Here is a 17,655-nt window from a genome sequence, read left to right on the forward strand (position 1 = left end):
AAGTAAAAGGTTTATTCCATGCTGAAAAAAAGAAGAAAGAAAACACAACGTTTCGGCAGTGGAGCCTTCCTTCAGGTGCTCATGCTGACGCAGCTACCCACCTGAACTACTGATTTGTAATGTCATGTTGTGGTTTAATTTCCATTCCACTGTTAAATATCTGATAACTATGATATATAAAATATCTGACAACCACAATAAATATGATGAAATTAACAATTTAAAAAATTAACATTTTTCATTATTTTCTATTAGTTACCAATTTATTACAATGAGATGTTTGTTTCCAAATAATAAATCTGAATTTGATATTGTTGATGTTTCATTATCGAATCATCAGTTACTGTAGCAATCATAGTAATCGGTTACTATTATGGGTTAGTGATAAAGTTAGTATAATAAAATGAGTGTAGTTATTGCAATATTTTTACTTATGGTTTATTTTGCTGCTTTTACCCTGCAAAAGATGATTTCCTCTACTTATTCAATACGGTATTCAGTGGCACTATGTCATTGGCCTAAATCTGCTACAGGGAAACTTCAAACTAAAGTTGTTTTGTTGTTTGAACCTTACAACAAAATAAGGTTGTTCTACCAGTCTAACACAACTAAATGTAAGGCAAACATTACAGCATTTCAACAAACTTAAATGGCTAGTTCCTAGCTACAATTTGACACATTCTTACTGACGTTTATGCTCACGAGACACCTCAGTTTGCTCAGTGTGTACAATTGGTCATCAGGCCAGACATTATTCCAGAGCCGTGGAGTGAAGCAGATAGAGAGCATGAGACCATCCATGGGTGGGCACTTAACCTCTGTTGGGCTGCCCCACAGTGAAACAGCTGGGTGATCTAGGACACAAAGAGCCTCATGCAGGGAACCTGAGCCCTTTGCCACAACCCTGACCACTCCCCTACTCTGTCTGCAGCTCCAGGTAAGGAAAATGAACATTCAAAGCCATGTCCATAGCAGCACTTTTCTTCAAGCTGCAGTTTGAGATTGGCAACAGTGGAAACAAGTGTAATGGCAGTGAGATTTAGACACAAATGCCATTTCTGATAATGAAACAATTTATCTGAAGGAAAAACCATACTGTGATAAACTCTAGGCTTTGGAAAGAAACTTGCCTGATGGGTGAGAACAGAAGTGTCAGTAAACAAAGAGAACAGATGGAAAGTACACAAGAGATGGTTTTTGAAAATCTAATATGATAAGATCTAACTGAAGCAGGAAGAAAGGGTTTACTGCCTGTCCCTCACAAAAAGTCCTTTCAGGCTAAAGTATTGGTCTTCGTAATGATGCACTTGGGGAAACTCTCTCCAAGAAGGAGAAAGAAAATCACCTAGTCTTTCTACAACAGCAGACTCCATTTGTGGGCTCGTCTGACAAGTTACTGAGGGTCATAGAACCTACAGGCACTTCTATCCCTCTTCCTTTGTCGCCACAGGATCATGTCAAAGGTGACAGAAACAGCCAAACCACAACCCTATACATCTTATCCCTCCAGAGCTTTCACATTCTTGTTTCCCTCTGTGCAATGCATACACTTTCCTGCTTACTTAACCTAGTTAAAATAACATATATATGTTTCGAGTGCTTCCGATCTCCTGATCTGTTCTACCTACAGATTGTTTCCAGTCTGTTTTATCTCTAGTCACATCCATGGGAACAGTGCAGGGGTGAACAGGGGTTACGTTTCGTAGAACTTGGTCACCTCCGAATTGATAACGGTTATCACTGGCACATTAGCCGTTTTAACATCTGAGCTGCAAGTTATCAAGTCCCAGCTGACACACTGGAAAAGAGTTAACCCTCTGCAAGGCCTGCTGAGTAATATAAGCAAAATGAAAAAAGACCATGAAAGTACTAATAGCCTGAATTTTAAAATCAGTCATCCACATTAGATTCCTCTTTTCCCTGTGTTTCGTTTGACTAAGCTATGGAAAGTAAAATAGCCATACCTGAAAGGCTGAGATGGGGATCTTGTGTGCATTTTCAAGTCTTCTAGTCTGAAAGAGAGAACCCTACTGGGGTTAAAGAAATCCACTAGAAACTTTACACTCTTATTCCACTGAGAACGGGGAATTCTTTAAGCAAAGTTTGACTTCAGTCTAAGGATGAAGATTTGTAAGAAATGCATCTTCTGCTCAACAGCAGGTCATTTCTCATTTAGCTGGTGTGAAGTAAAATTTCTGAGTATAATCTCTTTGGATCTACTAAGAATCAGTTGTAGTAAGTAATTTATTCTTCTTTAAATGCTTAACAAGACTTTGTATGGCTGCCACTTGAAGGACTGGCACTGCCACATAGGACATCCCAGTCATAAATGTGTATTAAGTAACTCACGACCCCACTTGGAGCTGACCTTATTGCCTCACTGTTGTAAATGAAAACTGAATACAGTTTATCGTGATCAAATTGCAGTCAGCCAAATGAGTCGGATATTTAAGGACTCATATAAAATGGATTCTCTCATTATTGTGAGGTTGAAGGCTCACAGTGTCTCATTACTGTCACATTCAGAACTATGTCAACTTAGTTGCTCAATAAAGCAGCAACTAAGCACTGCTTGGCATGTTCTATATGTCTTACTCTAACTTCACATTTCTTAAATGGAAAGTGAGAAAGCAATTTAATATTTTTCTGATGTCTATCTTAAAAATCCTTTCTGACTGACCAAATGCAGTGGTTCATGCATTTAGTGTTCACATCTTCAGAGAGAGCATTGCTTTGCCATAGTCTTGTTTTTATAGCCTGTTTTTCATCACTTAAACAAGCTCTCATCTGAATCTCACTTTGCTTTCACAATGTACTTCTTCAATTGATTACTGTCAGCTTGTTCCATACTCACAACACCCTTCTCTGGAGTTCATTATTCCCCATATCTTGAAAAGAGCTCAAATCAACACCAAAACAAAACAGATTCCCCTTCATATTTCACAGTTAGCAAGAATGCCAACATTAGCTTCACCGTTTTTATGTCAAACATACACTGAGCATGTCCAAAAAGCATAATTTTCATGATATGCTTCCCCATGCCTTTAAAGTATAGTTCTGCAAGTTCAAGTTGCCTCTTTCAGTGGTCTGCCCTTGAATGCCACATTCAAGCAGGCAATGTTCAAAGGTAGTTCTTGACATTTTGTGCTCTGAGTTTGTGCCAGTTTGTGTTGGAAACCTCCAACTGTTGCCTTTGCATTTACAGTTGCCTCCCAAACCGCTTGTCTCATGATATGCACTTGTGTCATTTTCCAGGCAGGACTACCAGTACACCAGTAGCTTTGCAGTTAATATTAATAATAGAAACTGTAGTAAAAAGTGGTAGATTTAGCTTGTTGTGGATTCTTTTATAGTTATCCCCAAAATTCGGGTAGTTAGTGAATACTGGCCTGCAGTTTTCAAAGAGCTCCCTATCCTCTGCCTTCTGTGTTACCTCTATTTGTACTCCAGTGAAACAAGGACCATTAATAACCAACCTCTTTATAATCCCTTAAGCTTCTTTAACACTTCTTAAAAAGCATAATGTTGTAGATTTATTGTTGTTGTATTTAATTTAAAGCAATAGAGGTGTGAATAAATGTTATCCTAGTGTTTTTCAGCTATTCAATTAAAATAAATGTAAGATTTTGCTCTGTGCGGTGCTTTTATAATTAGTATAATGTTTTTAGATTTATTTTGAGCAAGTAACATATTGTAATCTGTAAATCATTCTGTCATGTATTTTTCTTGCTATGCTTTAACTAGGGCAATGAATAAATCTACAGGGCACTGTATATGACTTTTGTTAGGCAAATGTCTTTATCATTGCAGCTGCCATTTTAATCCAAGACAGCAGTTTGGAGAGTCTGCCCATCCAAATATTAGGAAATTAAAGGAAATTGTGCAGCGTCAGTAAAATGCACTGCTATCTTACACTCCCTGGCTACACGGAACAGACTGTGCTGCAGTCAAAAAACCTATTTGCTTTTCCATTAAAGTCTGATTAATCTTATCGGTGCCTGTGCCCCCAAACTTCAGGTCTCAATAAACAGTGAACTGACCCCCACTTCTCCAACTCCCCCATTTCAACTCCGTAGAAAAACAACTGGTGGAAGGCAACAGTTTAAGTGTTTTTGGGGAGAGAAAAATGTGGTATGTGAACCTCCTAGAAAATTATACTGTAGAGCTTGTGTGTTTTGTCTTAAAAATACAAAAAACAAAACATGTTAAATTTATGCATATAACATAGCATTATATATAACATGAATGGTAAATGTTTTCAAAATTGTTTCTAATGCAGTTTCTAATGTTTTACACCTTTGCACATGTGAAACAAAATATTTTAATGATTCATACAATGCAATCGGGAAACATTTCTTCCAGTTTTGTTGGATTTCTAATGCCTGCATGTAAGACGTGGGAGTGGGTTACACTGTAGGAATGCTACAGATGATCCTAAACTCTACTGCGAGAAAAAAGAATAACCTGGCTGACTCAGACTGTGCTGCAGTTGCCTGTGTTTTTTCTGCTTTTCTTGTTATGTAACCAGCATGTCACAAAAATCTTATATAACTGAAAAGTGGCTTATGGAATAAGACAAGTTAATTTACTCCTGGAAGCAGAAAGACGGCTAAAAGGAGCTACTTCTGTTTCAAAAGAACAACTGCAACCCCAGCAGTGTGCATGTTAACACTAAGCACCCTGCACAACCCCTGTTTCTATGACTACCAGGTCCAGTTTTGTCATGCCTTTTCTGAACAGGCTTTATAACTATGGCCTGAAACACTCAGGGCCTATCACAGGAGGAAACACCAATAACCATTGCAGCTAGAGCTACTTATAGCAATAGTGAGTGTACTCAAAACAATTATCACAATATTCTATGAGGTTTTGTTCCCTGTTCTTGCTGCTAAAAAACAGCATTGACCTCAGGTAGAGACGTGAGATGCGATTCTCCTCTCCTTTAAGTCATCAGGTGACCTGCAGTGACGTCAGGGAGAGACTCGATTCTCCTCTCCTGTAAGTCATCAGCTGACCTGCAGTGACGCGAGGGAGAGACGCGATTCTCCTCTCCTGTAAGTCATCAGGTGACCTGCAGTGACGTGAGGGAGACATGCGATTCTCCTCTCCTGTAAGTCATCAGGTGACCTGCAGTGACGTGAGGGAGACATGCGATTCTCCTCTCCTGTAAGTCATCAGGTGACCTGCAGTGACGTGAGGGAGACATGTGATTCTCCTCTCCTGTAAGTCACTGGACATCTTGCAGTACCCAGAGATGAAGAGCAGGATGGGAGGGCAGGCTGGAGGAGCTTGCACTCCCATCCTCACTCTCTCTGTACTATAGGAGTTGGTGAAGAGAGCTGTGGCATCCCAAAAACACCAATAATTCCAGGCTGAGTGGAAATAAAGGGTAAAATCCAAAACCACGTCGTAAAAGGGGCAAAAAGCATAAATAAATGACCACACAATCCCCCACCTGGACTACAGGTGGCCGAACCTCTATAGTTGTGGTGTTCTGTCTATATTAGGCAGAAAGACTTTTCAACTTTTTTTCAGAACACAACATTTCAATGTAGCCCTGATAAGAGCATTTGTGATGCAGATATAGACAATTATAGTGTTGGCAAATACGCTAAATGTTTTAGTATTTTTTTCCACAAAGCTGGCATTATCAGAAATGATTCAAATAACATTTAAAATGTTTCACAAAGCTAATATATTAAAATATTCAATTTTTATCACATATTCCAATTAACTGGTGAATGAACTGTTGTTAGATAGAAGACTGTCAAGGACTAGCAGTTAGTGTGCTCTGAATACAACAAAATTAGAACCAAATTACTGTTTGTCACAGTGGCATATGTGACAATAACACATTTGTGTTACGACTGCCAGATGTAAAAAATTAGTTACTCAGCCTAAGAAAAAGTATTTAGCCTGTCACTTGTTTCTAAACTTATTTGAGGACTTGAAAGACTTTCATTTTTCAAAAACATAACAAGTCTCCTTGGTTTTCTGAGTCACCTCCCTGTGACATTTGCGTAACTGGGCTGCAACATTAGTCTGACCTCAAAGCTCCAGTGGTGGCCGAACGCGGCTGTCTTCTGCTCTTTAAGGCACGAAGTTTGTCTCCCTGAGTAAGAGAAATTCCATCCTCCCCAAATTCATTCTGCAAAGAGAAAGGTGTAATATTTCCATAAGTTATTACATATATACAGTACAAGTGAATGCTTTTTTCAGTCCCCCAGTCAGTGAAGATTTTGTCTCACTATGCTAGAGACCAATGTGTCAGACACAGCTAACCGTTTCTTTTTTCATTTTTCTGAACACTACAGGTAATGTCTGTAATGATTTTGTCTTTTAAAGCAATCAAATATAGTGAAGAACAAACGGTTAGGGAACTGTTAGAGATCACAATATGGTATGTTTTGAAGTCTCAAAACCCAAGATAAATATTTACCATTTCAGGAGATAAGACTTAAATAAATGTTACTTAGCTTAGGAAATGTGAAATGGGACATGGAAATTGTACAGATATATGGCAATATTTTAAAGAGATTCTGTTTGATAATAAGAATAAGAAAATCAAAGACTAGAAAGCAGTGGCAGAAATGGTTTAACCAGATCAATAATGGAAAATATAAGAAGAAATAAAGCACTTTATAAAATGATTACAAAACAGCAACATCCATTTAAAGAGATGGAGTACAATACATTGCAAGAAGAGGTACAAAATTAAGTCAGGAGAGAGAAACATTACAAAATTACATCAGCAGAGTAACAGTAGATGAAGTTGGGTGTACATAATAGGAAACTTTAAGAGAAGGAACAGGAAATTGTTAATTTAACTCAGGTGTTCACTATGGGAGAAACAGGGAACATGCCTCATGCCTCATGCCTCAACATGCCTTCCATATTAAATAATTTAGCATAAAAGAGACCTTACAAGTACTAGAAACACTTAAAATAAATGTCCGGGGCCTGAGGGTGTTCTACTGAAAATGAGAAATGTTATTCATAGACCATCGACAAAACTCTTCCAACAGTCATCTGGAATTTATTCCTCAGATTTTCATGTCCTGCTCATTCTCGCAAGCTCCTTTATCTGATCTGCCTACCCAGACCTCAGCTTCATACTCCTGCTCCTTTCCCCTTCCTTTCTCACACCTCAAGAAATGTTGTTTATTCTTTTGCCTTTTGGGAGTACTTAATTAGACTAACGGACCAGGAAAAGCAGAGATTGAGAGTTTTACAGATAACTAAGTGAGATATGCTGCTGTCCATACCAGTAAGGCTCTAAAGCAGTGGTTCTCAAACTTTTTATCAACTGGGCCACAACCGTGGCTAAAGGCAAGGCTCGTGGGCAGCATATATTAATCACTACTAGGCTTACTTTATTTGCGTGCATAATAGCTATTAACCATGTGTATGTACGGTATATATAGAGAGAGGTTGGAAAAGTATTGTTGTAATACACAAGGTTTCTTGTGAAGGACGTTTCGGAAGGAAGTCATTCATCACCTGTGCAACTTCAGAAGCACTTTGCTTGCACAGCTGATGAAGGACTTCCATCTGAAACGTCCTGTTTCTCAAGAAACCTTGTGTACCACACCATAACTTTTCCAACCTCTACATTTACTGCTGAAGAACACTAAAATGTGATCTGATCTTCATCTAAGTCAAAATAATAAATAAAGACAGTCTCATTTAACAAACAACAAACACAACATTTTACATTGCCATATCTTTATTGAACATATGGTTTAAACAATCAAGGTCATTGATGGAAAAAGGATGTGCTCCCTTATATTTAGCAACTAGTGGAAACTCCTTTATTGGCAGTAACCTCAACCAAATGCTTTCTGTAGCTGCTGATCAGACCTGCGCAGCAGTTAGGAGGTATTTTGGCCCATTCCTCTATACAAAACTGTTTCAGTTCATGTATATTTTTGGGATGTGTTGCTTGAACAGCCTGCTTCAGATCTCACCTCAGCATTTCAATGGGATTGAGGTCAGGACTCCGACTTGTTCTAAAGTGTGGAATTTCTTCTGTTTGAGCCACTCTTGTTGATTACTCCTGTGTTTTAGACCATTGTCATGTTGCATTACCCAGCTCGTTTTGAGTTTTAGATCACAGACGCCCTGACATTCTGCTGTAGAATTTCCTGACACAACTTGGAATTCATTGGTCCCTCAGTGATTGCAAGCCATCCAGGCCCTGAGGCAGCAAAGCAGCCCCACACCATTATACTCCCTCCACCATGTTTCACAGTTGGGATGAGGTTTTGGTGTTGGTATGCAGTGTTTTGTTTTCTCCAAACATAACGCTGTGTACATTTACCAAAAAGTTCAACTTTTGTCTCGTCTGTCCACAAAACATTGTTCCAGCAGTGCTGTGGAACATCCAGGTGGTCTTTAGAAAACTTAAGACGGGCAGCAATGTTTTTTTTTAGAAGCAGTGGTTTCCTCCGTAGTAACCTCCCATGAACACCATTCTTGTTCAGTGTTTTTCTTATGGTAGACCCATGAACACAGACATTACCAAGTGCAAGAGATGCCTGCAGATCCTTAGCTGTCACCCTAGGTTTTTTTGTCACCTGTTTGAGGACTGTACGGTGTGCCCTTGTACTGATCTTTGTAGGACGCCCACTCCTAGGGAGAGTAGCAATGGTGCTGAATTTCTTCCATTTGTAAACTATATGCCTTACTGTGGACTGATGGAGGCCCAAGTATTTAGAAATCCTTTTGTAACCCTTTCCAATCTTATGAGCTTCAACAACTCTTCTTCTGAAGTCATCTGAAATCTCTTTTGATCGGGCCATATTGCACTTCAACAGAATTCTGTTGTGAAGAGTAGGTAAACAAAATTGTGTGATTTTTTATTCTGCAGGGCAGGTCAAACCCCTTAGTCAGTTTTCTGTGCATTCCATAATGCCTCGAATGTCACCAGAAGCAAGAGAGAGGGCCACTGGCATGCTGCAGGCAGGCATGTCATGTGCCAGCATTGCCAGACACTATCTACTCTCTACTGTGTCCCGACTGCAGAGAAGGTTTCAGCAGATTGGCAGGACAGATGACCATCCAAGATCCAGTTGCTATTGAGTGACCACACCAGAGCCAGACCGACACATCAGACTGGTCATTCTGAGAGATCGTTTCAGATTTGCCACCTGTACTGCTGCTGAAACTGCTGGCAGACACAATGCCCGCATCAGTGACAGTACAGTGAGGCTCCATGCTGCTGGCTTAGACCAAGGCGACCTATCAGAGGCCCTCTGCTCACACCTCCTAGATGTCACACCCAACTGGCTTGGACCAGACTGATGATGCAATGGACTTGTCAGCAGTGGTATCAGGTCCTCTTCACGGATGAGTCACTCTTCAGCCTGTTCCACACAGACGGGAAGGCCAGAGTGTGGAGGAGGAGGTGTTGCGCTTCTTATACTGTATATATTCTTAACATTCATAACTCTGACAGTATGGTACTCACATTAATGGGACACTTGATGCTGTCTGGAGGAGACCAATGAGGAGCACAACGAAGTTGAGATTCCAGGTGAAGGTCTCTCAAACATGCACGGAATTATTACGGAGTATTAGCTGTAAACTTTTTATCCTATGAATTATTTCGCTTTTGTTGCTCAAGTCCTCAAAGAGACATTGTGATTTAAGAAAACAGTTCTTTACTAGTTCACCATCACTGAATGGTTTGCCATGTTTAGCAAGCAGCCATGAAATTTTGAATGTGGCTAGCGTCACCACCTGGGACACTTTTAAAGTTGCTTGCATGATTTTCTGCTCAGCAATAGAAGTTTTTTCGAGATTACTTATCTTAAGAGACCTGTCACTTGAATCAAGTGGATATTGCTTGTCACAATTCTTGCGAGTAGTATCAAAATGTCTTTTTACACTGTTACATTTTGACAATAATTTTATTACAAAGCAAAGAGAAAGGCTGCCCATCTCTATCAATCAAGGCAAATTTGCTCCTCCATTCTTCCAGTACTTTCCTGCCCTCATCGCTGATGCTCCGACTCTTTTTTCCGTTTCCACGTTTCAGTGTCTGTATTTGTTTTGTTGACATTTTCTTCCTCTGGCCCTTGTCGTTTTTCACCTCTTACAACAAACTTACCACAATCCATTTTCTTTCTTTTTTTAATGCAAACTAGCAGGCTACTAGGCTGGGCAACCCTGCTGTGAGTGGGCTAGTCTTTGCGCTCAGACGTATGACGCACGACGGTGAAGGCAATATGAAAGCGTGTTCTAGTGATGTGCGTTATAACCTAAATGCAGCACATTAATGAAATTAAAAATTAATGAAAATGAATCTGATCACCTGCAAATCTATTCAGAAACGGTTTTACGTGACTAGAACACACTCTTAGTGGGGCTGCCTATTTTTTTTTAATCGAAAGAATCGACTGCAAACAAATGTAATTTATTAAAAAGAGGTCAGACGTTGCGGGCCGCAGGTTGAGAACCATTGCTCTAAGGCCAGACTATGGCCAGCAGCCATATCATCCAGCAACTAACAACTTGCAACCCACTGGAGCTAAGCAGGTGTGAGCCTGGTCAGTAGCTAGATAGGAAACCTCCTGGGAAAAACTAAGGTTGCTGCTGGAAGAGGTACTGTATTAGAGGGGCCAGCAGGGGACGTATAGCAAGGACGCTATACTGTAAATAGGGACAGTCCTTCATGTGATGTAAAACCAAGGTTCTGACTCTGTGGTCATAAAAAAACCCAGGGTGCTTCTTGAAAAAAAGTAGCGCTGTTACCCTGGTGTCTCGGCCATTTTCCCATTGGCCTTTACCAATTAATCCCCATAATCCCCATCTTTGAATTGGCTTCATCAGTCTGTTTTCCTTCCCGCTGATAGCTCATGAGTGGTGAGTGTACTGGTGCACTATGGCTGCCGTCACGTCATCCAGGTGGATGCTACACATCAGTGTGGTGGAGGGGACTGTCCAGAAAAGCACTATATATGTGTAAGGAATTATGAATTATTATTAAGCACAAGGAGCTGTAGTTTTTCTGTTTGTTTTCACCATAGTGACCAGACATTAAAGAAATAAAGCTTTCATGTTATAGCTACATACTCTATTGGTGATAACCATTTTTGCAACAAAAGACATGGAGATAAAAAAAGCCTCAGAGACTCTCACCGGATGACTGACTTTGGTCTTGGGTATGCCCTCTAGTCAAAGCATTAGATTAATTTTGCAAATGACTCACACTTCCTGAACACAACTGCAAGAACAATAAACATTCAGTAAAAATGTGCCAGGTAAGGAATAAGGCAGACTAATACAGTATCATCGGAATTGTAAACCACATAGTTTACCTCTATTGCTCGGTTTGTAAGAAAGAACAATCCTACAGGCTTTTCCTAGAAACACACATAATGAGCATAAGTTATTTAACTTTTAACCATGTGTTCATTATATTCATTATTTACTTGAATTATCTTTAGGCAATTTAATCAGCAGACTTGAAGGCTCACAAGGGTGGTTTAAAGGGAAAAATCTGACTAGGGCAACAACGTGGAAACTGACATTACCATAGGCACCTGTCACCATGAAACACAACAGGTCTGTGTGTGCAACTGAAACAGTTTCTTTAGAGATTTTTGAAAGTTCAGATTCCTCTCAGATTCAAAATCATAAGTCCACAGATTGAGGATTATATTAGAAGAGATACGTGCAGTCCACTGTAACCTATCCAAGTACATCAGAGTACTATGTTTTCTAATTTACATGATTCTAGAAATAGTTTCTTTTATAGTTTACAGCTCGACAATGTACAAGATTCCTTTATGCTGACAGAATATCACATTGCAACTTGGTTTGTACAGAATGTTTATGTCGAGTTCCATCACACTCATAACCCTCCTGAAGACCCTTTAAAGCTGATTTGTCTTGATGTTTATGTATCTGCTGGTCTCACAAAATGAACTCAGCTCCTGGGTCTCCTTGCTCTAAGGTTAGGGAGACCTAGATAAATGTGATGGTGCACTCCTGTGTATGACTTAAGTGCTAAATGTTAAATGCTTTCTAATGTGACCAAATTAAATTTAGTATTGAGTAGAGCTCTTATTCTCACTTTTTCCAATACTTCAACCCACTGTTCATGTCACTTATTTGCAAGCAAATACACTACAATATTGAATTAGTAGAAAATTACCTTTTGCCTAATTTACACCTCAAGTTTTACACTTCCTAAACTCCAACAGGCCCAGGAGGACTATGTTAAAACAGATATGTGAAGAGCAGGGGGCATAGTCACATAACCACATTACCATTAAGAAAAGGTGACATAAGTGCTTCACTATCCAACTGGTAAATCCAGTGAATGCCTAATTGCCATTCTGAATATACAGTAGCCTTTCTAGGAAACAGGGCTTTTTAGGTAATGATACTTGTATACAATAAATTATTTTAAAATCAGCAAAATCTGAAGCCCTCTGTATGGTGCTGGAGCTCTCTTTGGAGCCCAGTTTTCAAGTCCACATTTAGGAAAGGAGAGTGCGCTGCCAGCTTTGAATTCACACCTGCTCATGATGTCTAGCTTGAAAACTCATGGGTTCTCAGATCCGAGGTTGGTTGTACAATGCAGAAGGTCTTATCAAGCTTTCTTCTTTTCCTCAGGAAAGCAATTTATTTTTGGTTGCTACCAGAATCAACAGGTTTTGACAGTGAGCCCAAGTACACTATTGTACATTCTAATAAAAAAAGATGAGAAAAATACACAGGATAAATAAGTTAAAACCTACAGCTAATAGATCCTTGTGCTTTATTTATAAGAAGTTGTTCTTCTGTAGACCAACAAGACCACTGTGGGGCTACGCTGAATGTATCTGAGCTGACTGTCAGTAGTGCGGATCACTGCAGTCAACCTGGCCCAGGCAGGCTAGTTCTGAGGATCACTGGTTTCACACTAGTCTTTACACAGGCAGGAGGTTTGGATGCTTCTATCAGAGCTTTCCATGTTAAATATCCTCAAAGACCATCCAGGGATTCCCAGAAACATTTAATCTCAAAGAGTGTATAAAATCACTGTGACAGAGAACACAGTTTTATTATTGAATTGTATCATTGAATGGAATTTGACACAGGTTGACTTGAAAGTAATGCTAGATGATTTAGATAGCATCATCATGTAGATCATTTAATTCCAATAACAAGGCTGTGTTTTACGTCCTTTTAGATCTAAGATGTGGATCTTTATGAGAAGTGATTGAATCAAAAGTACTCACTAGGACAGGAAAGATTGAGATCTCTATTCTAAGGCAAAAGGGACACCTTGGTGACACCACGATAACCATACAGTATATATAAACTACAAGAAATGTTATTAAGCCATGACAAAAGTGCTGAAGACCCTTAGAAATCTTTGATTAAGGTTGCAATGTGTATCAGCACTTTTTATAGTTATGATTCATAGAAACAAGGCAAAGAGACTGAGTAAAACAACTAGACTGAAACTCAGAGATTAGAGTTCTGAGAATGGCTGGCCACCAAAGTGGGAATAAGGACAACAAAGGATCCGAGAGGCACAGGACAAGGTGCTATAGAGCACATCATCAGTCGGCTGGCACCAAGCCGCTGATTTCAAGGAAAAGCAGAACAAAACTTAGAAACACAACTTCTTCCGTGCATTTCAACACAGAGCAGACTGGTCAAGAAAGCTCCAGTTTGTCAGTAGGATAATCTGAGCCAAAAACTGTCCAGCAATACCTTTATCCCAACCCTTCCTTTTCCTGCTGTTCTAAACATCCAGTCACCCTATTAAACCTCACCACTGAATGTCTGAAGTACAGAACGCACTTTTACAACCATATGGACACTGTTGTCTTTAGCTACCAAGAGACACAAAAGGCACGTGTAGTGCAGCCGTGAAGAGAGTTCAGAGAAGAGCAACCAGTTTTGTATCCACCCTGAAACGTCTATCAAATTCATTGAAGATAAACATTTGAAAGGAAATGTTATCTTTTAACTTAAAGATTAAAAGATTGTTTTTTTTAAGGTTTGACAGCTCTGTGGAGATCTCGCTGAAGATTTTAAGATCCTGAAAATAAGTGGGAAATGTAATATAAATGATTGCTGTTTAGCAAAATCACCAAGGATACCAGAACTTGAAAATTGGAACAGGAAGTGAATAGAGGACAGAAATAAAAGAGTCAACACCTTCGACCATCTTGTAACGGACCAATATTGTGGGGGCTAGATCATCAGGGTGGATTCACCCAATGAATTCCAAAAAAACCTGAAACCTGTATGAAACTAGGCTCAGCCCTGCAAGCTGCATACCTCAGGCACATGGTCCCCCCCATGCGATTTGTAAATGCCGGTGCTGATGGACAGGTCATCCATGCTGGAGATGATGTGGGACACTCCCATGTCACTCATATGTCTCTGCTTGTGTTTGGACCGGTGGATGTCACCCTGCACCCATAGGCTGGCCTGCTTCCTGGTAGGGATGAAGGAGAGGGCAGGTTGATCAGGATCATGATTTTACATCTGCTGAAAAAGCATGAGCCCAAATTTATATTAACAGACAAGATTCATGGCTTCACAAGCTGCAGATACAGAGAGAGACTATAATTTGCATTTCGGCCTGAAAGCAGATATATGGCAGTCATAACTGTTGAGAGATAAAGGATAAGAGCTGACGGAAAAGTATAACACCTGACCGAGTAATCTCTAGCTTATTTGAGAAAGTCAGTGATATAGGATATTAGATAAATCTCTGATGGAGCCACAAAAATTTCCTTTGAGGACTTACTAGGGAAGAGAACAATTGTACGAAACAGGCTGAACTAGGTCATCTACAGATTTGCTCACATGAGTATTGGCACTTTAAAATAACTTACAAGTACATCTCAACTACAAGATGCTAGATTGAGGGGGTACTTAATAACACTCCCTTTCAATGATTTGTAATTCAACAAAATGACGATGTATTAGCATTTCAAAATGGAAAATAATTAAAGGAGGTTAAATAGTTCTGCAAGGCAATGTGTATATACTGTATAGACATTAAGTAGAATCATATGAAACACTAATGTAAAAGTACAGCAGTGTATCTATCTAAAACCTCCAACTTCTGTAACTTAAATTACTGATCCAATCAAGCTGCTGTTGAAAATTGTACTGAAGAACCACTGCTATAAAAAACAATGTCACTGCGAAAGGGTCTGTGTAAAGGCACTCCTCAGTGAGGGAGACTCCAGCACAGAATCCAGGCCTATGTACTCTAAGTACCCTCAAAAAGTGTACAAGGATTATGCAAACAAACGCATTACTAGCAGAACAAATCTGTTATTTTTCAAAGCTGAAAGACTCCACGTTTTGTCTCAGATGTTATTTTTCTGACAAGAGAAAGACACAGCTGGCCAGGATCCAAAGCTTTCCAGAGCAGCTTGCTCTTCACTTCCCTTAGCCCTTCAGGGAGGACTTACAACTCACTGCACAATGCCAGGGTCTCATCTCTGCTTGTACAGGCAGAAGCAAAGAAAATCATTGTGACCTTTAAAAGACACTGACTTAGCCCATGGCCGGGTATACACCTGGTGAAAAATAAAGCACTTGTTTTGTTGCTGTTGTCCATATTAAAAGTGTAATTATGAGGCCTGCAGCTGTCCCCAGGCTAAAGGTTTTCTAAGTATTAGTGGCTTAAACAGATTTCAGTGAGCAGCAGACATATCAACAAGGTATTCACAGGTTTACCCGCAGGTTACATTTCTCAATGAGAACAGTGGACCATTTTTTTTCTATGAAGCAGGCAATGATATCTTTACTGTCCTCCCATTAAGAGCTGCTGTTGTGGCACTTCAAATTCTAATACGAAACTACTGTAGATGTCTTTGAACAAAGTCTAAATGGAGACTGAAAAATAGATGCTTATTTTCCCACAATGACAACAAAAACATGAGAAAGGAAAGTTCAAGTGGAACTCTACATTGTGGATTCAAAAAGCAGAGTGTCGCAAGGTGTCACTACTCATGATTCCACAGCAAAGTCTGTCTGTCTGTCTGCTGTCCCTTTAACACATACGCTGTGCTCTGGCAGTTTCACTACAGGCAGAGAACTGAGTTCAGGTTATCTACGAAAGTCCACTGCCACTGGAAAGGCATAGCAGCTTGTTAGTTTGAATGGCATCAGTCAATTTAAAAATAACACGTGAGGCAGATGTGGCTCACTCAGTCAAGGCCCTGCTAGAAGAGAGGACAGAGCTGCTCAGATCCAGGAACACACAAGTAGGCAACATGCAACTCATTGCCATGTGGGTAGGTTGGGCAGGTGGAGCAAGTTTAGTTGCTGCAGAACAGCTGCTGTTGAAAGGTGCTGTGAAGCTGCATTTGTACTTTCAGAAACTTCAATGACACAAATCATAGGCCACATGTGAGAAGTCTTAGTCTCTCTCAGGCTGGTTTGGGACCTTAATGAGTATACGGATTAAACTATGACAATTTAGATGGGGATTAAAAAGTGGGATAACAAGGCAACCTATGTACATATGTACATATATATAATCTGCTTTATACTTATTAACAAGAAAAACACGCAGAAGGTTTTCAAAATATATGGTGAAACGTTTTTGCACTACAGGCTGTGAGTGACTAGTGAGTCTAAGAGTTTTCCAGACCAGGGTGACAGCCTTTGTCAAGTCTCAACCCCAAACCTACCTTTGGCCAAACCTACCTTAATGCCAGCAGCCATATCACCCTGCAACTCACAACTGGCAACCTACTAAAACTAAGCAGATGTGAGCCTGCTCAGTACCTGAATGGGAGACCTCCTGGGAAAATCTAAGGATGCTGCTGGAAATGTTAAAAGGGCCAGTAGTGGGCACTCACCCCGTGGTCTGTGTGGGTCCTAATGTATGCTAAATGTGACGGGGACACTATACTATAAGAAGGTGTCGTCCTTTGGATGAGACATAAAACCTCTGTGACTCTCTGTGGTCATTAAAAATCCCAGGGCGTTTCTCGAAAAGAGTGGGGGTGTTACCCCCGGCATCCATTGGCCTTTGTCTATCATGGCCTCCTTATAATCCCCATCTATGAATTGGCTTTCTCACTCTGCTCTCCTCCCCACTGATAGCTCATGTGTGGTGAGTGTTCTGATACACTATGGCTGCCGTCGCATCATCCAGGTGGATGCTGCACATTGGTGGTGGTGGAGGGGATCCCCATTACCTGTAAAGTGCTTTGAGTGGAGTGTCCAGAAAAGCACTATATAAGTGTAAGCAATTATTATTATTCAGCATACAGAACCAAAGCGTGAACACTCACTCTTCCAGGAAGTGCTGCTGGGGCCCGATGATGGAGCCGGGCCGGCAGATCCTGATCCAGGCAATGGCTTCAGAGGCAGTGAACCTGTAGTGCTTCATCAGGTAACAGCCAATCAAGGTCCCAGTCCTGCCCAGGCCGGCTGCTCACGACAGCAATCAATCAATCAATTAATCAATCAGGTCAGTCTGCCCTGATTTTCTCTCTTAGATTCCAGTCAGCCTGAGATTCAGAAAGAGCATAATCCCATCTATGGTAATGCTCTTTTGGACTCCCTATAGCTTGAACCTCCCTGTGTCTGCCTGGCTCTTAACCCAGATGGATCATATGACTGTGGAGCCTGGATATAATCTTTTGGTGTAGTCCAAGCTTCTGTGGCACCCTG

At 40.3% G+C, this 17,655-nt stretch overlaps 1 protein-coding gene across 5 annotated transcripts in view; it reads right to left on the reverse strand.

Annotated features, from left to right (window-relative positions):
• cdc14ab (cell division cycle 14Ab) overlaps positions 1 to 17,655 on the reverse strand; it is a 77,661-nt gene that overhangs the window by 11,379 nt on the left and 48,627 nt on the right. For all 5 annotated transcript variants that reach the window (XM_088926654.1, XM_088926653.1, XM_088926652.1 and 2 more), the window contains 4 exons: positions 17,274 to 17,412; positions 14,287 to 14,446; positions 6,048 to 6,148; positions 1,965 to 2,012 (listed from right to left, as the gene is read on the reverse strand). In XM_088926654.1, coding sequence (XP_088782780.1) covers positions 1,965 to 2,012; positions 6,048 to 6,148; positions 14,287 to 14,446; positions 17,274 to 17,412 — 448 coding nt within the window. The remainder of the gene's footprint in view (positions 1 to 1,964; positions 2,013 to 6,047; positions 6,149 to 14,286; positions 14,447 to 17,273; positions 17,413 to 17,655) is intronic.

Source organism: Atractosteus spatula, chromosome 11 (assembly GCF_055471065.1).
Source record: "Atractosteus spatula isolate fAtrSpa1 chromosome 11, fAtrSpa1.hap1, whole genome shotgun sequence".
Taxonomy (NCBI): domain Eukaryota; kingdom Metazoa; phylum Chordata; class Actinopteri; order Semionotiformes; family Lepisosteidae; genus Atractosteus; species Atractosteus spatula.